At 32.5% G+C, this 27,874-nt stretch overlaps 2 protein-coding genes and 1 non-coding gene across 3 annotated transcripts in view; 1 reads left to right on the top strand and 2 right to left on the bottom strand.

Moving 5' to 3' along the window:
• Window positions 1-27,874, top strand: part of LOC118183921 (uncharacterized) — a 158,346-nt gene that overhangs the window by 43,465 nt on the left and 87,007 nt on the right. The window lies entirely within an intron of this gene.
• On the bottom strand, window positions 6,127-6,200 carry TRNAP-GGG (transfer RNA proline (anticodon GGG)). The gene has a single exon. It is a non-coding gene; the product is annotated as a tRNA-Pro (tRNA).
• Window positions 7,693-27,874, bottom strand: part of LOC146995351 (uncharacterized) — a 59,394-nt gene continuing 39,212 nt past the window's right edge. The window contains exon 2 of the mRNA XM_085823461.1: window positions 7,693-9,183. Within this exon, the coding sequence (XP_085679587.1) occupies window positions 8,060-9,115 (1,056 nt within the window). The 5' untranslated portion in view covers window positions 9,116-9,183 and the 3' untranslated portion in view covers window positions 7,693-8,059. The remainder of the gene's footprint in view (window positions 9,184-27,874) is intronic.

Genomic DNA, 27,874 nt, shown 5'->3' on the forward strand with positions numbered 1-27,874 from the left:
ATAATCAGTTAAGATTTCGTTGCAAATGTTTTTGAAAAACAATCTGTTTTAGCAGAAAATTCTATGTTTTTATTTGGGAATGCAATGCAGCATCGAAACTACTGGTTTGAGGATCGACAAAGCAGCTCAAAAATCGGTTTCGACTCTATGCCGTTGTCGATCTTATGCAAGTTCTCTAAAAATAATAAGTTACCAGCATTATTTGGTTTGAATAATTTAGACTTCTGATTATACTCTTTGTCTTTGCAATGAAAATATCGATTGTGTGCTAGTGTCGATAATTCGTGTCGGTGGTATCCCAATATCGATACATCCAGATGACAAATGTGCATTAATTCTCTTCTTTATTATTATATTATCGTCAAAATCCTTTTAATAACCGTGATGGTTTTGAGACAGTATTTAATATCTACCGTATGTTGGTGTTAATGCTGTGGCAGTATCTATTCTTCACCCTATCGGATCAACATAGTGCTAATCTTGTGCAATATCGATTTTGTACGATATCGTTCCTATAAATGTGAAGTTTTTTTTAATACTTATGTAAATTGACGTCTTGGTGGCACTTATGAATACTTATATATTTCTTGATACAGAAACCACATAAATTAACAGTAATAAAGTTCAAAATAAAACAATGGTAATTGCTTAAAAAATTTCCAGAGATTAAGTTTACGGCAGTTTGGATTAGTTAGTGATAGAGTACATGTAAATTCTAATTGTCGGTCCTTGATGCGGTCTACGACATGTAACTGAGAAATAAACGTATTGTAAACACATTTGACGTTGAATTCGTTAATGGGATTTAACTGCATGGTTTTTAGGGGATATGACTGGTTAGTTAAGTAAATTAAATTTGCTTATTTCAAGTTAAAATCACTTATAAATGAATTCCGAAAGTAACAAATTTTAAAACACAAAATTTCTAAACTCTCTATACACAAAATCATGTAAATAGGAGAAAACTAGGACACTGAACCCAATTTTATCAGAAGACTGTGGGAACAGGTTTCAAGATTTCAGAATGCACAAATTTCATTTCAGCAGATTGTTAGGATGTCCTCAATTAATGTTAAATGTACATGAGAACTTAAAATGCTGTTGAAACAGACACGCAGAATAAAGAAGTTTATTTAAATGTATTTTTTAAATCGTAGTTATTTAAAGAAAATTTTCTAGAGTTTCACGCTCATTTCCTGCTCATTAAGTCTCTGAAAGCATAGATATTTTGCGAGTAACTCTCTTCCCGTAGTAGCATCCAGAAAGCAAAATAAGGTAAAATCATTTCAGCCAAGTCATCCTAATCCAAATCTTCTGCGTGTTCTTTGGAATTGCTTAAACGTGTTTAAACCAAGAAACAATTTGGTAATAAAAAAGTAGGCTCAATGCATTACGTTACAGATAATTTTTCCTATAACTGTTTTGTAATAAGTATTTTGGGGGTTAAAAATGAATTTGATTTTAGTCAGCAATATTGCTGATTTAATAATGACCGTTAATCAAATTCTTGACGCCGCCTTAGAATATTTTATACGGATGGTGCGGCTTCTTGATTCATTTTTCTTTGTACATGAGTTCTAAGCAATCAGAATTTTAAAATTCATGTTTTAAAGCTTAATACTAATTACCCTTCCTACTTGTATTTCGTTTCTGAAGTAAAACAATAATTTGGTGGAAAAAAGGGAAACTTTTAACTGTTTATAATTTGATAAGCAAATAGGTAAATTACTTTATTATTTTTAAGGAAGAATTTTGGAAAATCGGTCTTACGGTAGATATAGTATAAAATGCATAGGCTATAAAACGCAACCCCAATTTAGTAAATAGTTGTATTGAATTTGGGTTTTTTTTGCTATAGTTGTAAATGAAATTAAATTTTAATAAGAAGTGTAAGAGCAAAACAAATCAAAGTATGTATGCTTTTTTCTGAATTATAAATTATGTTTCATTTTCTCATCTGTTACATCAGATCCTATCTTTTGCTAGATTCTTGCAAGGCTGATTAGAGGATAAAAATTTTGATCATATGGAAGATTTTCTGAGCTACTTCTGTTTTTTCGTTATAAAAGACATTCCTTTAGCTTTCAGATTCGTTTTCCAAGTTAACTAATGCTTGGAAAGTTGCTTACTAGAATATGTTGTAATGTTCAGTTTCCATGACATTTGCTAAAATTAAACTGCTTCGAGAATTGCGTAAAATGTATAACTGAATGTTGCAGTACCTATGCTTTGGGCAATGTCGCAATAAATATGCTGGTACAATATGTGTCACTAAAGGTAATTTCATTTTGAGATAAAAGATTTTAGAAATGATAATGTAGATGTTTCACAGTCAGCAATGGCGTACTGGAATAATGCACCAGTGTCAATAATGGGCTCAGGAAATTTTGTTATCTGCATTATACCATAGAAATTAAGTCAACAGTAGAATGAGCTGCTTTCTATTGTAACCTGTTCTGTGGCTTTTTTAAAAAACCGTTTGGATAGAGGTAAATGACTGCATTTATAGAAAATTATGTTAGAGGGACTAATTTTAATCTGCATTAATCTCCAATTTACCAATTTTTACCAATTTAGACGCAGAATGTAGTTTGGCATTAGCAAAACCTCAATAGTGCAATAAATTAAACAACTCCTTCAAAACTATCTTTAGGCTTGTCCAGCGAAGGTACTTGCCCATTATATTAGTGATAAGTAATAAATATGCAAATTTTATACGAAAAAGAATACGGTTAGTAGCTATCTCTTATTAGATATCCTAGCTGATACCACTAGCTTACCCGAAATGCGTAACACATATGCATCTTTTTTAATTTGGTCAACGCGATGGAAGCATGCTATAAAGGAAAGAGACATATATTTATCATATCTGAAATATAAACATAGAATTTCTCAGCAGTAAACTGACATTATCACAGTTTCTGATGAAGAACATCCTGTTTCCTTCTTATTTTCATTGATTTAGGCTTGCTAATACAAATTAATATCAATGCAACAGAAATGGCGATCCCTATGCCTAAAAAACGAAAATGGCAATCCCTACTACATCTTAGTGTGTAGCTCTATCAGCAACCTATAACCGAAAATACCTACTCCTCAATTACTTACCACCAGCTGAGTTGCTGTACCGCCTGTTATATGACTATTAGCATTTGTAGTCAATGGGTGGAGCATTCTATTGTCGCTAGGTTCAGCCAAAAATCTCTATGGAATATTAAAAATTTTAGCGGAATTCATAACGTTACTTCGGAAGATGGGTATTTGTGACCTGTGGCTATTGAAGAGACCCTATCATGACTTTGACTGTGCTCAAGGAAGATTTTAGTAATGTTTTATGCATTGTGAGTTTGAGTTTACAGAGAATGTTTACTCTAGAAATCAGTGGTAACTTAGCTATAAGAAGTTATTCAGAAGTATTTATACTGAACAATATCAACTGGGTGTAATTATGCACATCTTATGTGCTGCTCACATATTTGCAGGGTTCCTGTGTAGTATTTGCTTGTCGCATTCATAGTACTCACTCGTGTTACTCACTCTTTTAGAGTTCGCTTGCAGTTCTCTTGTATATAGTCTGCCTGATAACTGAAGGTGACGCTGAGAGATACAAATCAGTGTGTAGAATTGAAAATTTATCTCTTCATTGAAAACACGTGTAGTTTACTTGTACACAGAACACCATTTTATATTTGCTTGGCATTTTGTACCAGTTACTAGTACAGAACACTTGAAGATGGGACTAAAAATATTAAGTTAATCGTACCAACACTCAGCCGCTAGATCTGTGCAAAGAGTATTTTTTAATTCTAGATTGCTTTTAGATTTTCGCAGTTCATTATCAGATAGTCTATGAGAGTTTTAAGTTTGTTTCGTACTAGCTTACTGTTTTGGAGTTGTTCCAGCCATACTGGGCATTATCAGTTGTATACGATTTAAAACCAGGGGCACATAAAATGCCCCACGGTATTGTTTAATTAATAGTGTATAATATTTATGTATTTATGTAGCAACTGCAGCTGCAGTGTATCAGTATGTAATTATTGTATTGTGTAAAATGTTTAAATATCAGTTTTAAATGCTCAAATTTCAATATACAACACCAATACAAGTTTCGTTTAAGCTCCTGACGCGGCACGTCTGGGGCGCCAATGTGTTGTCGCGCGGTACAGTTGCGGATTCCGAATGATACCCGAATAGTCCTAGTAACTGCCCAGGTGTCCGGATCCGCTCTCACCTGTCACCAGTATACGGCCGGAAATATAAATCTTTGGTGATTTCGGACTCACACATGTAGTGATAGATGGTAAATGTTGAGCCGCATATGTATGAATCGGTGTGGTGCAAGCCGAAACGAAACAGATAGGCTGCAAAAGAGCTATGCACTGTCAGGAAATATGTCAATTCTCTGCCTGTAGTGGTTAATTCTCTTGAGAGCACCGACAGGAAGTTAAATGTCCTCGTGCCTGTTAGCTCTGATGGCTTCTGATGCGGGCCAACCGAACGCCCAGCGGGTACAGTAGTGCGGTGGAGCAATACCTGTAAATGTCACTGTCGAAGTTCTGGTGCTCCGGCCACGTTTCCCTGTCTCTGCCTTTTAGCTTTTGTGTCTAGTTAGTTTTCCACAAGGACATACGGTTTCGTTCCAGTCTAGATTTAAGATGTGATAATGGGATTGGCAGAGAGATGGCTGGGGTAAGTTGTCCGTTTGCGCCATCTCTTGCCAGTTGGTCGACTGCTTCATTGCCCATTGTGCCTACATCGGTGCGTGTCCAATAAAACTCTTGGGACGGGTATTCTCTAGGGGGGGGAATAGGATAGTAAGTATATATTGAATTTCTTTCACTAATGGCTAGCGGCTTATTTCGATTATTGCCTCTAGGCTTGAGACACTGTCGGAAATTATAACATTTTTTTTTCATGTTGTTTCCCGGCGAATTTTACTGCTTCTCTAATGGTTAGCATTTCAGCATTCCTTGCAAATTTCACAGCTTCTCTGATAGCTAACATTTCAGCTTGGAATACCGAATTTGTGCTGTTAAGGTTTACCTGCCATCTTTTAAGGAGCAAATTAATTCTGTAGGCACAGAAGGCACTTCAAACACCCATTTTAGTTTTGATCCATCCGTATAGATTCGGACCGGGAAATGGTCTATTGGAGAATTCACTATTTGGTTTCCATTGTACAGATGGTTTGGATGTAGATGTAAATTGTGCTTATGTTCTTCGTAATCTGTTGAATGGTACATCGTATTATTGAATGGGTTGGTTTGGCGCAGTCGTACTACTTTCACTTTTGGTGCCTCTTGTTCTAATGTAATGGTGATCGGTGGAATACCTGCTGTGACATTTAAAGCGCTTGTGGGGGGTCGTTCGATATGCTTTTTTGATTGCCAGTAGAAGAAGTAATACCTATTCCTCGTGGATTAATAACCGCTAACATAAGCAAAACGTGAAGACAGAAACTGTTCCGCTGCATACAATGCGACCTCTTACCGTGCCCGGTCGATTAAATTACATTTCATGATTTTGATTCGCTTACTTTTCACTGAATGCTGAGTTGTATGTTTCTCTGGAACAGTAGAATACCTAAGTTAAGATGACTTACTAATCCGCAAGGGTAAATCTCGGCCAGATATCCTGTAGGTATTTAACATCTTATTTCATAAAAATATCCTGACGCAAAAGGAGTCTTATAGGAAACACTTCCCATATTTAGATATCATTGAAATTAAGAGGGAAATTTTGGTGTTTCAGCAATGAATATTATAAAATGCAGTGTCTAAAATACAGCATTCTTTGAAAAATCTAAATCTGTCTAAAATACAGCATTTGCCACGAATCTTATTGTAGGGAAATAAAAATAATATATAATTGCATCAATGCATTACAACTACTCACTTGACCACTTTTGATATATAGTATCATTCTGACTCCTAAACATTAACCCACCAATGCCTGAAAAAAAAACGGTTGGTGGTACTTGGCTTCAAATCCTGGCGAACTGGCTAGTTTTATTGGGGGGTTCATAGTCCCATAAATATTAGACAGTTTTCCTCAGCAAATCCTTATAAACTTTTAGAGATATTAGGTACTTTTTGGAAGCAGACGAGATGAAAAATTAACAACCGCCTTCACCGGGAATCGAACCACGGACCTCTGGAATCCCGGCCCAGTGTGCAGAACCACTACACCACGAAGGCATGCTAGGAAGGAGGGAGAAATACCTTATATACTCCCCCTTTTAAAGGGCAACTGGGGTTTTTAGGGAACCCAATCGCCAAATTCTGGGTGAGGAGAATTATCATCAAACACCCTTTTTAGTTCGGGCGTCACTGTAGAGACATTAAGTATTTTTTGGAAGCAGGCAAAATGAAAAATTAGCAAACGCCTTCGCCGGGAATCGAACCATGGACCTCTGCAATACCGACCCAGCGTTCAGAACCACTACACCACGAAGGCACACTAGGAAAGCGGGAGAAATACCTTATAAACTCATCCCTCTCTTTAGATAGGTAACACTCATGTATTTTTGCTTTAATTAGTTACCCAATACGTGATAAATTTACTTATGATTATTATACAGTATGTCCACCTGTGCGTTTTCGCCAGATTTTAGAGGAGCAACAGCACTTATACTGGCAGAAACCTTTTCCCCATTATAAGCTTTACAGTAGAACCTCGAGATACGAGTTTAATTCGTTCCAGCATTGAGCTTATAAAGGGAATTTCTCGTATATAGAAACAAACTTCCCCATTGAAAATAATGGAAATCCAGTAAATCTGTTCCACACCCCCAAAAATATCAACATAAAAATCATTTTTTCTAATAAATAACACTGATAGTTACCGTAGTTTACTTTTATGGTAGCTTCCGATACCAACCTTTTAACTGCATCTTATTAATCCACACCAATGACGTCCCATTATGACATTTATGTCTCATTTTGAATTTATTATTGGGATTCGGAACAAAAAAACTGATATTACTATAAAATTTGTAAGCTATGAAATTTCGAAATAAGTTTGTTTATATCAGCTTATCAGCGTACATAAATACTTTGTCGGAAGGCTTAAAAAATTCATTTAAATCTAATGCGATACAGTTAATTTGGTTGGCAGAGCTACTTTGATTGAGAGTTACAGAATTACTTTCATTGAGAGTTACAGAGTTACTTTGATTGACTATAGACTCATCCTTAACAAAGTTTGAATCTTTTAGAATACACTAGACTCAGTTTTGTTATATCTCTAGAATAATATTGCATATTTAGACGCTTTGTTTTATTTATTGGCAACTGAAATATGATATTTACTGATACAAGTTTAATAGTTCTGTATATGACAAAAAACTCAAATGACTTTTGTTCAAATTTTTTATTAATGAGCAGCGTCATGAATTGGAAGCCAGCGATCCATTCTAAAAATTTAAACTTAATCTTACTATAGAACTTTTTGTGGGAAGATGTAAAACTACTTTCTCAAAGCAATAGAGTTTGAGCATTACGCGGATATAAAAAATCACAAATAACCTTAAGTTCAATAAATCACCTTAAGTTCAATAAATCACCTTAAGTTCAATCTTAAATTGTTTCAGAAATGAAACAATTTAAGATTGAACAATATAAAAGTAGGTAATATGAGCTAGTTGTATAGGACTTAGTATTCAAATAATTTCAGAGTAGCCGAGAAAAATGTTTATTGATACAAGAAGGCAATATAACATAAATATTAAAGTGAACTGCGTTAAGAATAATATTAAGGAATCAACTGGTTTTGAAATGAGTAACGATGCATTTCACGCAATTTTTCAACTTATTACCGAAATTTCTTCCTGTGAGAAGTAAAATCATTTTTGAGAATCGAAGAAATCTTAAATGGTATAAATTCATCTTCTTTTAAAGAATTGAAGATTGGCAATATATTCCAAAAAGTACACCACGTGGTATTTTTTTTAAAATAGCTCAGAATCCCAAGTTTAATACGTCAGAAGTTCTCAAATTTATGTTGAAACATATATCTAGCAACAAGAACGTTTCGAAAAATTACAGTAGTTTATAACTCACTTCCTCACGCATCTGCCATTTACCATAGAGTACCCTGGCAAAGCACATACCAATATCCGGCATCTTTTGAAAAATGGATCGTATTTGTGATCTTTTCTGCATTTGGGCACTGGTACTCTGGATATTCCCACCTGGTCTCCATCGCTTTGGTTAATGTCCAATAAAAGGGCGAAAGAGAGTGGCCTTCTTCCTCTGCCAGAACTTTCTTTATCACAGAAAAGAACGTCTGCACTTACACCATTGCAGAGAGCGCAATGTGGATTCCTGAAAACTTGGTCATCGTTGCCAGCTTTGTAAACCATCGCCATATAAGATTCGCAAGCTTTTTTCACCGATAATTGCCTCCAGGTAGAAGGGCAGGTTGACACTAAGTTTGCCCGGCATAACCTGACGTCATTCCTAAGATAAAAAAGCATATCGAAGATTAGGTTGCACGAGTGAAATTGGTTAGTGTCATTGTTAAGTTCCACTCCCCATTGTCCTACGTCAGATCTATACTTGAGGTTATTCCATATATAGTTATCGGTGACATCTGAGATATATTCCAGACTCTTGCATTCTAGTAAGACTAACCACGATATGAGACTAGATGGGGGCACAAAATTACATTCAGCACAATATCTGTTCTTATATGTTAAATGTAGGGAAACATCCGTCACCGGAACGGAAAATAGAGGATCACTGATATCATTTTCATCCTGACATTTGCGTTGTAGTTCCTGGGGTCCAGTGAAATCTTGAGAGCACTTGTTAACAGCGTAGGCTCCCATATTGGGTTCTGTTCCGAAGGGCATGCACGTCCATCGACTCCACTGACTTGTAGACGTACGATAGGGAGAGTCTTCGCAGCAGTCATTAACTATCGAACATAACTGGTCACATTCACAGTTTGTTTCGTTAAATGCTGTGAGTCTAGTTGGAGAGGTGCACTTGTAACGGTTTTCGCATTCGGCAGCTAAAACTTCTAGATTTCTGCCCTCGAGGCTACGTACATTCCATGTGGACAAAAATACAAAAGTTACGAATGGAAATAACAATTTTTCTATTTTCATTTTGAATCAGTCGATTTATTTTCAGTTTGCAATCCTAACTGAGCATCTTCCAGACCGAGATTAAAAATCTGAAAAATAAAATGTAAAATTAAAATGCTTAGTCATTAATTATTATGATCAAAACATTTTTAATATAACTGTGCTGAAAATTAGTGCTTTAGCAGATTTATAAAATTTCGATAGATATATATTACCCGCCGTACTAAATACCCTGATAAAGCCGCGATCCGTAATACGTTAAGTGGATTAACTAGGAAAAGCGTTGGTAGGTACAAGCAAGGATATTCGGGCCCTGAAGATTAAGTATTTTGCCAATATGAATTTTATAAGAGGCGAAGAAGAATAATAAACAACAGTTTTTCTTAATTAATTTAGAAGTCAAACAACAAAACTCAGCGTTATATTTTCAAATTTTCACAGGACTACTTTCAATGGTTTTACCGAACCATCATCCTCAGCTGCAAAAGCGCAAATGAAAAAAATTATAAAATCAAACTATAAGTACAATAATATTTTTTTTTTCATTTGTGCTTTTGCAGCTGATAATGATGGTTCGGTAAAACCATTGAAACTAGTCCTGTGAAAATTTGAAAATATAACGCTGATTTTTGATTTTTGACTTTTAAATTAATATTGTTCGGCTTGTTATTGTAGCTTAATTAACAGTTTTTCTATCAATTAGTATGTATTTGTTTTGGTTCCTGAAAATTTAGTTGTATTAAGCCGATGATATTGTTAATCAGTAAGTTAAATAATTGGACTATGCATTACCAGTGCAAAAGTATTTAAGATATCCTGACGTAAAAATATGATAATTTAAACCACCTAAATTCAGTTTAAAGAATGTGTACATGAAATGAAATTCCAATTCTGATATTGATAACATAAAGATATGGAGATAGAGCATTCGTAGAAATTTTGTGACACTTTTCTGTGCTTTGGCATAAATGTCTCATGCAAGAAATCCAGAATGTTTTAATTATAACTTTTCTTGTACCCAGGCAGGATAGTAAAGAATAATACTCTCATTTTTAATATAGAAATCCAATCACAAATTTGAAATAAAACAGATATGCAGAAAATAATAAATATTCGTTCAATGCTAATATCCATGTAAGCTGGGAACAAGAACTAAGTATCAGCGTTTCCGCAATGAAAATCTTTATTCATGCATTTTAAAGAGAACAGTTTGTGAAAGAAAATCGTAGAATGGTTTTTGAAATCAAACTATAAGTACAATAATAAGGTAAATTACCAAGCACTTTAAAGAGATACTTATAACAAAGAGATAATTCTTGGCTTATACACAAATGATAATTCTTAAAAAAAAAAAGACTGCCAAAGAAAAAAATAATAAATGTTTAATCCTAAGATTTAACAAATTCTTATAGCGTTTAAAAGTGAAAATTTCTGCGCGTATGTTCTTATCATTTTTTTTATGTATTATAGTTAATATCTGAAGTAAATCTGAACAGGCATAATTTACAAGAGAAATACATCCATTACAAATATTTAACTGACTTGCGTTTCTAATATAACTGGAATAATTTGCATAGACGTAATATTAATTCGATACAGGAGAGAAATGAATTTCCTTCTCTAGCTGAAACAGAACCAACCAACAAGAGTTTGTTAATCTTTTACTTTGGATATTTTTATATGTTAGTAGATTCTTACGGTCTCGAAGAACTACTTCAGATAATATGGTGGGTAGTGAGTATGGTCTAGATTTCAAATCATGGATAAGTCAGGAATTGTTTATTGTTGCTTCAGAACTGGAGAAATAAAAATGTATTGTTTCCCAAATTCTTTCGAATTCTTTCGTACGGGAAATGAGATACCATTAACTTCTCGGATTCCATCTTCTGGAATGCTCTTAGTCAGGACTCTAATGGAGCTTTGTAAGGTAACTGAAGTCTAAAATTCTGATGTATGTGTTTTGGTGAATTTAATCAAAATAAAGCAAACCAATAAGGAAAAATTAGTCGTCTTTCTAGTGCCTCTCAATTGAACAAATTAGAAATTCTCTTTTAGTCATCTTAATTTCCAGTTTTACATTTAACAGTAAGTTCACAATTGCAGCTTTTTTATGTATACATATTGTTTTAACAAATTAAAACTTGTATAAAACAGGAGACTGGTTGCAAAATCTCAAACGTAGCAACCAATTAACATACACTCTTCACGAATCACTCTTCAAGGAAAGGTTAATCGTTTTTGTACATTTCATATTTACAATGAATTTCTGGTTTATAAATTAGAGTTAGATTTTCCATATGAATTACATGTGTGGCATAATATTTAGTTAAATTGCCTAGGAATATTTTATGGTTACGTCATTTTATTTTTAATGATCACATAATGTTTAGTTTCTGAAATGATTCAAATTTTTGAATATCAAATCTCTCAAAGCCCACTTTTTGGGGTAAAAATGATTTTTAGTGATAAAATGCTTTGCTGATATACTTCTTATATTTATTGCTGATGTATTTAGAAATATTTTGTCTTGAAGAATTGTACTTGGAATTATAATTAGCCTATATGTAAGGTGAAATAATGCCAAATCGTAATTTTTGTTGTGGAAGGAAATTCATCTATTTATTTAAAACTAGGCAAATAAATAATGTATGCATTTAACTATAGTGTGTTTGGAGAATTTAAAAAAAATTATAAGTTCATAAACTGCGTAGTTAAAACTTGAAATGTCTCAAGGTTTTTTCTCTAAAATTAATTCCATGTAAAGGTTCCCTTAAGATTAAGGGAATTGAAGTTATTGTGCCTTAAACCTACAACGAAGTTTTGTTATCTAAACTAAGGATTTGAAATTAAAATATTTCGTAGAAATAGTCATTCAGATTTCAATAAGCAGATAGTTTATTAATGATGCATTTTAATGCCTTCCATTAAAGGAGAAAACAGAAAATAAATTATACTTCTTAAAAAAATATTTAGGATTGGCAATTCAAATAGCTCAGCTGTTTTATTATATTTTGAAACTGCCGGTAAATAAATAGAAATAAATGTAATAAGAAATACTACTTCTGCAATAAATATTTTCTGATACCTCATAATTAAAACTTTCAGAGCGTCATTTTCGGCGCTTATTCAGAAATTTTTGAGAATACAAAACAATTCACATCAGCTTATAGTTAAACAAATAAAATACAGAAAAGAAGCATGCACGTTTCAAATTCAAAATTAAGCGATACACAGATTACTAGCGTTAACGTCTACTGTCCACAATAATGTACATCGAGGTTAGTTTGATAGCAAAACATGCGTATTTTGAGAGAAACGGACATGCGATGTCCCTTCTTCAAGAAACAAAAATATGTCATTCTGTAAACCAAAAATACACCATATTTTGCCTGTTTTTTTATTAAATCATTTTAATAAGTACAGAAAAGGTTTTGTTAATTTCTCCTATTTAAATATAGAAGGATCCTGTGCAAATCAACTTCGATAGGTAAAGAAGTCTTTTTTTTTTATAGTAACGTTAATCATAAGCTTAACTGTGCTTTAGTTAAAAATTTTAACTTTCCGTATATTTTTGAAGTCTCAACCCTTTGTTATGACGTAATAAATCTCACATAAATGTGAATTTTTGTTTCCAGGATTTCATTTATATAATCTTGCAGTAAAAGCAAAATAAAATATTGTAAACAAAATACTGCAACAAATTATTTCACATAAATAATTTTTAAAAGAAAGATTTCAAATAATGAGATTTTACAAAATGAACTCCTTTATAACATAAAGACTTTAATGCTATAAATAAAAATATTTCATAACTCCATTCGCTAAGTGATATTAAGATATTTGTATTAATCAACTCATGTCATGTTTTCGTCAAAACGTGTTATTTTCAAAGAAACAAAATGCATTTGTTTTTTAGGCTAAGGGTCTAAGGTCATAAATGTTGTGACGCTTCCCGGAAATTAACAAAAACAAAAGTACTTCAATTTTTTCATCCTTCAAATAAATTGGTTTAAAGGAAGAAAATTTGAAATAAAAAAATCCAAACAATTCTGTTTACATAGAAAATATGACGTAAGAAATATTTTTACTGATTGCGGTCATTCTGAAAATGCTTAAAAAATGATAAATTGATGGAAAGAATTATTTTAAATTAAACCTATTTAAATTTAGGTCAATAAGATAAATTATTGAAATGAAGTATAACTCAAGTGATGATCAAAACTTTGTTTTAACTAAATCTCTCAAAACTGTCATTTTTAGAAGACATACAGTGTCTCACAAAACTGATCAGGCACAACAATATTTTTATTTTTTAAGTAATAGGAGAAACGCTTAACAGTAAACTAATAAAGAATATTTTCCGTTTGAATACATATTTTATTAGCTATCTCTTTGTACTGAATAAATTTGGAGAAAAAAATGGTAAAATTTTTAAAAAATAGCGTTTTAAACTGAAAAGAAAAAGATACCACAAAATTAATCGAGCATTTTCATAATTTCTAATTAAAATCATTTGCAATAAATAAAAAACGAAATTTAATGGAATTCGTTTGGATAAAGAAGCTCCACAAAACTCTAACGATTGTTTGCTTTTATAATTCGAATTTTCGTTTTAGAAAATATTTGTTATTTTAATACTTTTTTGCAATGGCTCGCTTGCGAAAGGAAACATCGTTAGGAAACATCATTCAAAACAAAAGAAAACCTGGAAGACCATGTAAATTATCTCTTGGAATGAAACGCTTTATTCTAAGGAATATTAAAAAGAATGCAAGATTGAGTGCTCTAAACATTTTGCGGAACTGAGTGAATTATATGGAAAATGTGTAGATCCAGAAACTGTAAGAAGAGTAATGTGATCTGCAGGATACCAAAAGCGAGTAGCAGACGAAAAATTTTATGTAAGTAAAAAAAAAAAAAAAAAAAAAAAAAAAAAAAAAAAAAACAGAAAACTTCGTATTCGGAAGCAAAATTTAGTACCAAGTGTTAAACATGGAGGTGGAGGAGTTATGCTATTGGGATCTATGGCACATTCCGGTGTTGGTAATACAGAGTTTGTAGATGGTATAATGGATCAGTATGGATACCTTGAGATCTTGAAGTGAAATCTGGCAGCGTCAGCACCAAAGTTTAATATACAAAATTAGTTTTAAATTCTACCAGGGCAATGACCCAAAGCATACTGCATACAGTGTCAGACTGCACCTGTTATATAAGTATAAAGAAATAATTAAGGCACCATCCCAATCGCCAGATCATAATCTTATTGAACATATTTGACAGAAATTAGAATCGAAAATTCGAAACAGGGCTTGAAAGCAGCGATTTAAGAGGTGGCATGAAATAAGTTCAGAAATAACCCCCCTCCCCCCAAAAAAATTCTTTCTGCACCTTCAGTGACTTTTTGCCGAGTGGGACCAAAAGGAAACTTTTAGTTTTGTGCACCGAGAAATCTGCCTTCTTATTTGCTGGCCTAATTTTTTGCTTTCTAAATTAAAAATTGTTTTTTTAATTGCTTTAACTGTATTTGGTATTTTATGTTTTTCTACATCTCTCAATTTTTAATGAAACAATTTTGGATTTTAATACTTTTTCGCCTTGCCGCGAAGTAAGTGTTTCATATTAGCAGGAAATATTTTCGCTGGTCTGTATCGGACAGAGGAGAATGTTTACGAGTAACTCATGCGCATTAGATAAGTGACACTGAATGGTCTGCGAAAAACGTTTTCTTTTTTTATTTCTTTAATTTCTTTTATACATCGTTTTAGGTTTACCATAATATATATTTGAATAGAACATGTAGCAACGATTAGATAATTCTTCAGAGGATATAATTTTTATGCATTCTGAGTTATAAAATGAATGAGATTTAACGTTGTTAAGTGAACCTAGCGCCAAAGTGTTTAGATCAATTCAATACGTTTAATGAAATACAAGAAAAAATACGTCTAATTTAATATTTCGTAGAACAAAGTTATGTGATGTACACATCAGATTTTTTATTTCAGAAATTGAGAAAAATTGCATTTTAGATAAAATATGTAAAATTAAAGAAATTAATTATTGCCCAAAAGCAAAATAAGTAAATAGAAAAAGGGATTTTCGAAAATGCTTTCCAAAGAATAAACACGCAAGAAAAAATAGTAGACATTTCAGTTTATTAACTTTGTTAAGTGTAGTTAAGTTTATAAAAAGAGACAATTTGACGTAGACTGTAATGAAATTTTTGTTTCTATAAAAACTAGTCAAATACATGAAAATTCCAAATAAAATAAAATAAAAAAGAGAAGGGGAATCCTTTTTTCTAAATTTAGATTTTGAGGCTGAAAAGTTTGATAAAAGTTCTTTAACAGGAATATGAATGACCTCCATTCCTTTAATGTTGGCCTGAAGTTGAGAGAAAAAACAAATTATATATAGAATGATACATTTAGATATCTTTTAAAATTTCTTTATATAAGTCATTATTTCAACTCAGCCTCATGTATTTGAAAACAAAGCAAACCAATCTTAGCCTTATTTTTTTCGTTAAGCCACCGATATCTACAGTATACTATCTACAGTATTTGTTTCAGTTTGGGGTGTAAAAGCAGCTAAAATAAACAGTATTTAGCACACACTGAGGGTAAATTCTTTATCGTCAGTAAAAAAAAATGTTGTTGTGTTTAGCATCTCTTATTTATTCACTGTCACTGTCGTACCCCTGGAATAGTTGGCTGAGCTACCAGGAGCCCTATCGATAGTTGGTTGAGCTATCAGGAGCCCTATCGCTGATACCTCTATTCCACAGCAAGTCATCCTCAGAGCCATCTGGAGCATTGGATATTCCTCACTTCAAAAATCCTTTAAAAATTGTTCCTGTTTTCCTCAGATAATAGAATAAGATGTAGCTTAAAATGTGCATCGCAATTAAGTCGTTTGTCTCATAGTTTCCTTAAAACGTTTGCAATCGCAACTAAACTATGTAATGTTCCTATAACATAATGGACTTTATACTCAATTGTCAAATTCGCGCTGTTGTGTTACCGCATGTTTGTATGTACCTATTTCTAATCATTCGCGTATATAAACCACACCCGTTACTTTCATCTGCATTTGTGTTGAAAAAAAAAGGCTGCTTATATATAAGAGAATACGGTAGTTGAAGTTTGGGATATTTTTCTATCTAAAACTGGATAAATATTACATAAGAGAGAAATTAAATAGATAAGTTTATTGTTGAGACATTAAATGTTTCATTGTAGAGACATTAAATTTTTAGAAACAAAGAAATGTGAAACATCAACAATTTCTTTGAGATTCGAATCACGTATCTTCCAGTGCTAACTGCCTTGTACACTGCTCAAAAAAAAAAAAAAAAAAAAAAAATGGGACAGTCCTATATCTCCCGATCTACTGGGCCGATTGACAAAATTCAAATTGCGTTCTTCATGTCTCGAAAGCGCGACTTAGGATATATATTAGATTTATATATAGCACTATTCTAACATAGGTATTTTGACACAAAATCGGACTTTTTCTGAAATAACATACCAATGTTTTTACATATTTCGATTCTACGACTCAAATTACGCCTAAATATGAAATTTTGTAAAATTTGGAGCGAAATTTACGGAGAAATTCACAAATTTATGTTGGCACTTTTTTGTCAGTTTGCGCCAAGAATACTTTACTTGGCGAACTTCTTAATATATGGCAACCTAGTTTCCTTTCTCGTTGGAGGAAAAAAAGTCACCATCGTTCCTTTTTTCCAAATAATATTCTTTATATTATATTTTTAATTATAACTTATTATTTTAAGTAATTTTTTCTTTTTCGAATTTCATTTTAATTGTTTAAGTTGCACTTTTTTTTTTTTTTTTTTTTTTTCGAATAACTGTTTTAAAAATTTCTATTTACCTATTCGAACTGCGTAAATAAAGGTGCAGGGTTTATTTTTTTTTTTTTTCAAATAGTTTTCTTTATATATATTTTTCGTCATAGTTATTATTTTAGGTCATTTTAAAATTTTTATACTTTTATTTTAATTGTTTGTGTTACATTCTCTCTTCAGATAATTGTTTTAAAATTTTCTATTTATTCCTTCGAACTGAGCATTTTAAATATATTTATTAATATCAATTTTCCAGAATTTGATTTTATTTCGGAAGAATACTTTGTAACCCAGACTACGATGCGTTTGAAAACTGCATACTATATTAAAAGAGAAAATAGAGTAAAGCACAGTTTTACACGCCTTTCAATGTTCCGTTCAGAAAAAAAATATATAAATAAGAGAGATGTATAACCGATATTTTAACTTAGGATGACTTGCATACACTGCTTTAAACAGTTTTATCATTGTGCCCATTGCTTTACACAATTTTATCCTACATTTGGTTTCTTAAAATGTTATTCATATTTTAGTCAAATATTTTATTTTTGAAATCGCAAGAATCAAATATAATAAGATTGAAAAGTTTTAAATTTAAAAAAATACGAATACTAAATTTTACGAAAAAATTTATTTTTCTTCTCTTTTTCTTTAAGCATTCTGAAAGTATATTGAAAAGTATCCAACTTTTCGAAACATTTTGGTATTTCTGACAATCATTTTAAATAAAGTTATCGCCTTCCATTTCATAAAGGCCCACAAACGGCAGAGCGGTAAAGTTGCTGAACACTGGTAGTTCACTCCGTGGTTCGAACCCCGGTAAACGGGCTGGTTGCATGGGCGTTTTCGTGGATTTTCTCATGTGTACCGCGTATGACAGCTGGTTTCCCTTAGAAAGTTCTTCACGAAGTATTTCGTCAAAGCCTTTATCTGTCTTTAGAGGCTAAACATTTTGAAGGTATGAGATAAAAGGAAAGACTGGTTTCATCAAAAGGTTTTTGTTTATTTTATTATGACAAAGCACACTACGGCTATCTGCCTAAGGGGAGGAATGCCTTCCTGGAGGACTTTTTAAGGGAAACTGGCTCGTATACACGTTACACATAGCATATCAGGAGGAATGTTATCAGTGTATCACATTTTTAATTTCTGCCAAATTGTTTAGATTATCACCATAAACAGTGCTTTTGAGATAACCTCATAGACAAAAGTCACAGAGGTTGAGGTCTGGTGGGAAGAGGGGAAGTGTTGGCCTATAAGACGTTCATTCGTGAAATGTTGCCTAAGTAACTATGCGACACTCTTGAGGTGGTGCCCAGCCTGCATAAAAATCGTAGTATCTAACATGCCACGTTACTGCAGTTCATGTATCACGAAACATTTTAATATTGGCTCTAAGTGAGCTGCAATCGCAGCTGTCGACTGCTCTTCAGAAGAAAATGGTTCAGTTATAAAACTAGCTGTCATTCAACAGTAAACGGTGTGAAATGACTGTTATGCAATCGAATGCAGTAGGAGAATGCAATGGAACTAGATAGATAACATGAGAGATTTCTTTGGCCCAAATCGATTAAAAGCGTTTTGAATCAGTATCTTCATGTTTTAGTGAAGAATTCAGGCTTACATTTTCTAATCGCTAATTCGTGGTTTTCACGGACGAAATTCTCACTTACAGGGATGGTGCACTCGACATTTATCGAATTTAACGTCTTTAAATGGTAATTTGCCTACTTCAAAGTTTCTTAAGGGTATACAACATATTAAACCCGTTTAACAAAAATTTAAGTTAGATTCCGACCCATATTTCTTTTAACAATATTGCATACAGCGCCATTTCCCCCCCTGGTGGTGAGGTTTCGAACTTCCTTTTTTTCGCGGAAAATAAATTCCCATGACCTCCTTTACACGATTACCAAGTTTGATAACATTTGATCCAGTAGTTTTCATTTTATGACCGTTTCAGTGTGGAACTTTAATTATAACCACTCTGTATATTATTAAATTTTAATTTGAAGCTATGCGTTATATGTATACCATGCGTAAAATTTTCGCTTTTATAGAAAAATAAAAAATCGAAGCAAATATACTTAGTATAATGGACCAAAACTGAAAACATTTCCCCTCCCTCCGAAAATAAAATATTGAAATTTCGAACTTGAATTTACTGGGTTATCGAAATATTTAATTTGACTTATCTTCTGAGTCCTAGTTCCGACAACAATTCCGTCAAAAATTCCGAATTACTTAAGCTAAAGTAAAAGATTTAGTATATATTCACTGTATGTTAATAAAGTAATCAGAGTGAAATAAAAATAGATTATAGAATTTACGCTGATGTAACTTTTTGTCTGACTGCACAACATGTAATGGAAGAGAAGGTTTGTAGAGATCTGTTTTAGACATGCCTCTAAAAGTAGATGTCATATTAATTTTGTCTCTTCAATGTCAAAAATCTTTCCTTTGAGAGGCAACTTTAGTTTTTGGGAAAGAAAAAAAATCACAAGAAGACAAATTTGAAGAACATGCAGGACGATTGAGTACACATACTTATTTTCGGAACACAAGCGGTTCTCCGACTGGTTATTGAATAATGAAAAGATGCATTGTCATGCAATAGAAAACATTTGGAATACGTTTTCTGGCTGAATAACGTAAGATTAAAAGTCATCTGCTTAATTCACATCCATTTACAAGTCAACTACTCGGGCAATTGCAGAATCGTTTTGATCCTGAGCTTGGAAGACAAACCTAATATCACTAGATTTAAACACTTCTTTAATCTTCCGAGAACATTCCTTCTTTAGCTCATATTCCAAGAATATTAAGTGAATACAACTATTGCCAAAGAAATTGAATATTCATTTGCACTACGGCTTGGTAGTTTACTAACGAGTTAACAAAACTTAAATTCTGCTTTTTGTGTCTAAGAATACAACAATATTTTAAATATTTACAAATAAAATATTAAATTGGAGATTTAATTGAAGCCTCATCAGTTGCCTAGCATTTGAAAAAGAAAAGATTGTTAAATACTAATTGTTTGCTGCTCAGTCTAACCCAGGCTGCATGGTTGGTTTTCGTAGTTTTTTAGGTTCTCTTTACGAAGATTCTCTATGAAAGCATCTTAATCAAATAGCTCCCACGTTCTTTCTATGTTCAAATAACCAACTAACCTAGTTTAAGCGCGATTTCCAAGTGAAGTTACTAGTAAAATCCGAATACTCATTAAAAATCATGTAGCTAGCCAATCGGAAGTAACATGAAAAATACGGCGCCAATAATTGAAATGTTGTTACGGTACGCTGTTTCTTAACTTAGATGGTCATTCCTTAATTAAATAGCCCATCAACGGCCGAGCAGTAAAGACGCTGAACACTGGTAGTTCGGTCCGAGGTTCGAATCCCGCGAACGGGCTGGCCGCATGGGCGGTTTCGTGGTTTTCCCCATGTGTAACGTGTATACGAGCCAGTTTCCCTTAGAAAGTCCTCCACGAAGGCATCCCTCCCTTTAGGCAGATAGCCCTCGTGTGCTTTGCCATAATTAAATAATCCAATCCAATCCTTAATTAAATATAATTGATTTGTAAATTCTACTAGAACTGACGCTAAGAATTGAAGTGGAAATAAGTAATATGGTATGCAGTTTTGATTAATATAAAATTAAAAATATTTGCATAGAAAAATGTTTGCATTCAGACAGAAAGTTTTTTGAAATATTTGCAATTACTTTATAAGAAGGATTTATTAATAACCGTAATAATTACTTATTATATTACTGATGATTAGGATTCAGTTCTTGACAATTACATTCTAAATTAGAATTTTAAGGATATAATGAAAATACGCTACGGACAAAAATACATTTTAGGAAAATTTAGTTGATTTTTTATGTTTTAAAACTTCCTAAATTCATTTAGTAAACATCGTATCCTCGTTGTTTATTGAATCCAGAATGTTGGTGTCGTATATATAATTATTCTTACTTGTCCACAGAATCTGCTGACTTATCCAGCCATTAAGTAGCTGCAGATCATTTCTACATAACCATTGAACTTCCATTAATTCAGTCTCTAGAGGGTTGTATGTTTATATCATAATTTGAATTTTATAAAAAATGATTATTCTAAATATTATGTTTCTATAAAAATATACTGTGCTTTAAAAATATGGATAATAGTATCAGCTGCTCTTTCAGACACTTCAAAAGCAACAGTTTGTTTAGAAATAAATTATGCAGTTAATGTCATAAAATTAAAATAAATATCAAACGAAAATTCTCAGTTTTAGACAATTCGATTTAAACGAAGTAAAGTAGCAGACGATAAAACGCCGAAGGTAAAAATTTACTCTTACAAAAACTTACTCTTAAATTTTTTAAAAAAAGAAAAGATACGAGAGAAATTTAAAAAAAAAATAGTTAAAAATTTGAATAATATCATCTATAATTTAAAAAAATAGCCTTTCATATAGTATTAATAAATATTTATTACGCATCATTGAGGGAAAAAATGTCATATAATTAATTCTCCGTAAAATTTTACTTGAAGTTTAAGGTTAAAAATAGCTGTGGCAATTTAGTGTAACAAAAATCCATAGACCACATTTGGCGTTATTATCGCTCAAAAAAAAGGTGCCAAATTTCAAAACGCGAAATTATGTAAATTCGTGTATATCTTAGAAAATTTTGAATAAAAAAGTCTAATTTTTTGCAGATATGCTTAAAAATACACCTACTTTAAGATGATGGTAAAAATTTTATAGATTACAATTCAAAATTTTTTGTGAAAAATCTATAGAAATTATTAAAAAATAGAAATTTAAAAAATAAAACGCAAAAAATGGGTAAATTTTATTTGGAATGAACCAAAATTTCGAAATATGAGAGAAAAAGTCAAAAAAGTTTAATAAAAAAAGAGATATTAATAAATATTTGCCAAATTCAATTAACATTGAGGAGCTAAAATTTTGAGAGCTAATATTTTAAAAACTATTCGTACGATCTTTACAAAACTTGGTATTCTGGCATAATTTGAGTCGTAGAATCGAAATATGTAAAAAAAAATGGTATGTTATTTCAGAAAAAGTCCGATTTTGTGTCAAAATACCTATGCTAGAATAGTGCTATATATAAATCTAATATATATCCTAAATCGCGCTTTCGAGACATGAAAAACGCAGTTTGAATTTTGTCAATCGGCCCAGTAGAACGGGAGATATAGCACTGTCCCATTTTTTTTTTTTTTTTTTTTTTTGAGCAGTGTACATCTCTTACCCACGAAAGCATGCATACATGCGAGAGAATGATAATACTTTTCGCGACAGAATGACGTTACTTTGGATTAAAAATTGAATACTATACCACTGAAGAGTTGGTGCTCGAATATACTTCAAAAAATGAAACTTTCGTTTTAATGAATAATATACGTGCCATAATACGTGTACCCATACTATTCTATTTTTTGATACACACAAAAGATCTTTTTTATGATTTTTATTTTGTGTCTACATACAAATCTCTACTCATTTATATATGCAGCATAATGCTTTCTCGATGTAAGAAAAATTAAATTAGTTTAATGTGGCATTCATAAACTACTGTAATATAATGAAACAAACTGATAACATAGAATAGCTATATATTTCCAGAAAATATTTTATGATTAAACTAACTTAGCATTAAATAGAAATGTTTACCTGTAACAAAAATCATCTAATATCAACTTCTTAATAATACAGAAGTAACTGTAATTTGCCGTTTCAAAATATTTTTCCCTTATATATTTAAATAATGCTATTGTTCCTGTTATTTACAAATAGCACATCTTTCTTCTGTCAGTTGAACATTTGCTATCTTCATAAAATGATGTTATGCACCTGCAACGTCTCTAGAATTATCCAAAAAATTGATTACTGAATAGCAAGACATCGTAAACAAAATCAAGACCATATGCATTTAGAAAAGATGAAAAATCGAAAAAATAAATTTACGAATTTTTCTTTGTCAAATGCAATGTTGAGCATAATTACAAGTATTATGAAGAAAAATAGCATTTTTTCCATTTAAATATTAAAAAACATTAAATTGTCTACTGCTATATTGATTAGGTGATAAGAGACCCTTAGACGATATTGCACTTTTTTGAATATGTTAAAAAAAAGGAGGAGCTTGTCAATAAAATTTTTTCACATTTATGGACTTGTTATCTGAATACACTCTAGTACGCTAATAAATTTATGCCCTCGAAGTACGTGAATAGCCGGTGTAAATTGCACAGTTTGAGAAAATACTAAATAAATGTACTTTCTCTTAATGTAAAATAATGATATATGAAAAATGTATATATAGGGTGAAAAAAAAATTCTTTAATTACAAAATTTTACTTCTCGAAAACTATTATTAAACATACATGGTTTTTTGAAAAATGTAAGTGTAGTAATTAACTTATTAGGGGAGGTATGGCATTTTCAACTATTATTATGAATAAAAACTGTACAGTATATTAAATTTTTCAGAACGTGCAATGCCGCTGTCGGCATTCAAACGTTTGGCCTACCAGTATCTTAACTGGTCATGCGTATCCAAATACACCACGAAAGCAGGCGGTGAGTGGAAAGAAAAAAATTACAAAGTTTATAATTTCTACAAAAAGTAAATATGAAGTGAATATATAAGCGAATAAAAGTAAACACGTATTTAAGATATTAATAGCTGGTTATTAATGAAAAATGCTTTGTTTGGAGAAATAGGTTTATTTCAATGAAAGTGTCTTTTTTCTTTTCTTGGTGGAAATATAGTTCAGCTATACACAAGATTTGTTATTCGAAACATTTTCAGAAAAAGGTAAGCATCGTTGTTTTTTACGATTATAAGGGAAAGAAAACAACATTATTCTACCATGTTCAAGAAATTTTACTTCCTGCCTAGAAGGGTGATGAAGGTTATAAGCACGAAGGAATATGGTGCCTCAAAAAGCGATTTAGAACTTTATATTTTTAAATTTTGCTTCCATTCCGTTTTTTAATTCTATCGTTTCTTTACTTTCTTATTTCTGAATCAATAATGGCTATTTTGTTCTGGTGAGATTTTTCATTAAATTCAGCTGGAACCTGATTGCGGTACATCTCTTTTTTGGTGAAATTTAATTCCAATCACAGCCTTAAATAAGGTGACCTTGGGGATTTTAATTCTTTATAAAACTCTTTGTAATTAACATGATTAAATAATTTTCTACCTTACTAAATTTCTTCTATAGTGCTCTGTACGTCTGAATTTAGAAAATAAGTTCTACATCTGCTTTAATAAGTGTGGCGTTTTACTGATAACTTTTAGATACTTTACACAAGCTGTAACGTTTTAGATGATTTGATTAGAAACATTACATATAATTTTTTATTTATTTAAATCGCGATTAGTGTGATTTGGAGTGTTGGATTACTACAGCAAGGGTCGCATTGCATATCTTGATGATTAACTTACTTTGAAACAAGAAGACTGATTAAACTGATGACTGAAGAATGAACTCTTCAAAGAATGGTCGATTTCAAGCTCGGTCATATAAAACCTCAGATTTGTGTCATTCGTTTAATACATTCACTGCTAAGTCATCTGAAATAGGATGATACCCAAAGTTTTGAAGAAACCGCGTCACCCGTAATAAGATGGCAATGATATTTAAAAGTTAGAAAATAGCTAAGCAGATAATTAGAAAGCTATTCAAAACGATGTTATGTAACTTTTGATCAATATTACATTTCGAATATCCTTTCAAATACCTACTAAAATCGTTCGGTTAATTGTCAATACATTTGTCCCCATTATTCGAGTTACAGTGTTTGTTCATTTTTTGGAGCTATCTCTTTGCATTGGTTGTGCTGTGTGTCTGGCCTCAAAGGGATATTAAATTATGAAATACGTATGTGCTTTTTAAGTAATATGTAAATAAGGTTGCAATTTTCTTCACTTTTTGAGTTGCGAAAGGTTTTATTATAACATTAATTAGAACAAATGAAATGGACTGGATGATTTGATTATGTGTAAATGCACACTAAGGCTATCTGCCTAAGAGGAGGAATAGCTTCATAAAGGAAAACTGGCATTATGCAGTGCCGTCCCATTCTCCGGGCTAATGACATTGTTCAGCGGGTTATTCACTGAGCCACTAGTGATATGACATCAAAAATGAAATAAAGAAGCATTTTTGAATGGTTGAGTTAGAAGATCACTGTCGTAAAATGATGATGGCTTCCCTTAGTTCGAATTCACCGTTTCTAGCTAGTAATATCGCTTGTACAACTGTTTGATGTCCCGCTTATTAAATTATCAGGACTGCTATTCCTTCTAATTGCCTTGGGAATCATTGCTGGGACCTGATTAGGAACAGGGAGTTTACTCAAACTATGTTTGTGTGTGCATAGAAGATACAACACAAATAAGAAGGGTTAACTTCACCCTTTATTTCTCACAGCGTACAGCCGCTCCCGCACTTCGGTATACAAAGACCAGCACTTTTGTTCTAAGACGTAGAACATAAGATATAAACTAAACTAAATAAGAACTAAATTTAAATGCTTTTTCAGATACCACTAACGCAAAGATTGACCTTTTGACACTACGTATGTAGTGAGTGAAATGCAAATACTACAGTACATTTTACTGTAGCTGCAGGAACTAAGTTCTGGCCTTAAGGCAGACATGAACTGACTGAAAAGCACATGCGTGACAGGGCCACAAAAAGGCTCTCTCTTCACTTGGCTAAAATCCGCTTCTTAAATACGTATACAGTTTGCAACCGTATTAGCATAAAATATTCTACTCGCGCTTATTTTGGCCGAAAATTGAAAATAAGAGAGGATAGCTAAGTTGTAGAACAAAGTAAACGTAAGTAAAACTTAAAATCCTTACAAAATCACCAACATAAAGTTATCTTACAACAGAGCAAGCTTCACTGTGCGAAGTTTAATTTTTCTTCAAATGGAGTAGGACAGTAGCTATCAAAAAGAAGGGCATTTGACGCCCAAAGGAACACTTGTCATTCGTAAAATTCTGATTTTGTCTAGACCGATGAATTTCCCTTTCAGTAAAGTTGCCTGAATTCTAGAAAAAAGTGTGAAATTGTACATCGTAACTCTAAGAATCAGTAGTTCAATTTAAGTATTAGAGATACTGCATCTCTGTTGCATAGATTGCTTAATAGTAACTCTACTAGGTATGATGCGCACCTAATCGATAAACTGACGTATTCATCAAATTTTCTGTGAGTTTTTTAAATGTGTCTATGATACTGTTGTCTTGTCATGCATGCTGTCCTCTATTATTATTCAATAGCTTGAATAAACCTCACTCGTTAGAACCTTAGAACTCAATTCAAGAATTTTAATTTTAAGATTTTAATCACGTCTTCAACATTTTAATTATTTAGATACCAGAGAATGCTGTTAATTGTTCAATAGGCAATATACAAAAAGGAGCTGCGTATCTCCGAAGTTCTACGATAATTCTATTTAAGACTGGCAGCATCTAAAACCCTACAAGAAGTGATCCAGTGATAATTCTATATCGAAAAATACCCAATCTAGTTTAAAAACGAATTTATTTCACTATCACAAATTTTATAATCTAGTCTAACATCTCATCGGCAGCATGCAGGCTGCTTCAAAACAAATCGAAAATCAACTTCAAGTTCAGATTGCTGCGATTCAGAGGCAGATAAGGTATCCAAATCGGAAAATCCCAGCCCCCGTTGGAGAGTCGTCCAGCATAATTTGGGGAGTTGGCTGATATTGGAGATGGCTGGACGAAAGATTAGGTCTGATGTTCTGACGTCCATGACTTGTACTATTCCATCTGGACCAGGAAAAAATTCCTCAATGTGAGCTAGTGCCCAGTTAATGGAAGTATTTTCTTTATCCTTCAGCAAAACTAATTGTCCTACTTTGAGGTTGGATTTTGTTTTTTCCCATTTTGAACGGATCTACGAAGGGTTGAGATATTCCACGCTCCAACGGTTCCAGAAATTATATCTAAGTTTTTGAATTAAGGTCCATTTAGAAGACAAAATCTGCAGAATCATTTGGTTCTGGTATCGACAAAAGTGGAGCTCCGATTAAGAGTCAAAGGCTGAAGATCCGTTGTATCAGCCAAAACAGGTGAAAGAGGTTGAGAGTTCAAGCAACCTTCTATTTATATTGTAAGGATCTTAAGTTTTACTAACGTTTTTTTTTTATTTTAAATCTTTACTATCACTTCTTATTTTCTACTTCCGGCCAGAATTTTAAGCGTTAAAGTATTTATGCAAAGTTTGTCTGGCGAACGCCAAGTACTTAAGTTGTGGCTTTTGGCCAAGCGAGAGAGAGGAAGCAGTTAGTCGAAGCAGGCCGCTTACCTTAGAAGTTTACTCAGTTGCTGGTTGCCTTCCAGGCCAGAGGTTTTAATCCTCTTGATAAATTTTAAACGCATTGTAGTGTTCACAGTTCTCTGTACTACATACGGCTTCCTGTTAATATAAGGCCAATCTTCCACGTTTATTATTTTAAAGTTAAATTAGAGTTTAGTTCTATTTTTATATTTTTACGTTAGACCCCAAGTAGCGGGTCTGTGTATTCCGAAGTACGGAAGTTATTGTAAATAGAGAAAAATAAAGGGTTTTGTATACCCTTCTTGTGTATCCTGTTTACTTCCCACAGTTTTGAACATAGCTTTAGTAAGCTCTCTGTTCCGAGTCAGGTCCTTGCATGTTCCCGAAGAAGGTAAGACGGAACATTGATCCTGATAGTGGCGCCCAACGAAGAAGAATAACCATGGCCGAGTTTCAAGAAGAACCTGTGCTGCCTGCAGAAACGGCTCAGAATCCAGAAATGCCAGCTGCCGCCCTGGAAGGATTTGGTTACATCGTCCAGACCATGCGCGCT

Source organism: Stegodyphus dumicola, chromosome 9 (genome assembly GCF_044657685.1).
Source record: "Stegodyphus dumicola isolate Sdum_Otavi_A_Nest chromosome 9, ASM4465768v1".
Classification (NCBI taxonomy): Eukaryota; Metazoa; Arthropoda; class Arachnida; order Araneae; family Eresidae; genus Stegodyphus; species Stegodyphus dumicola.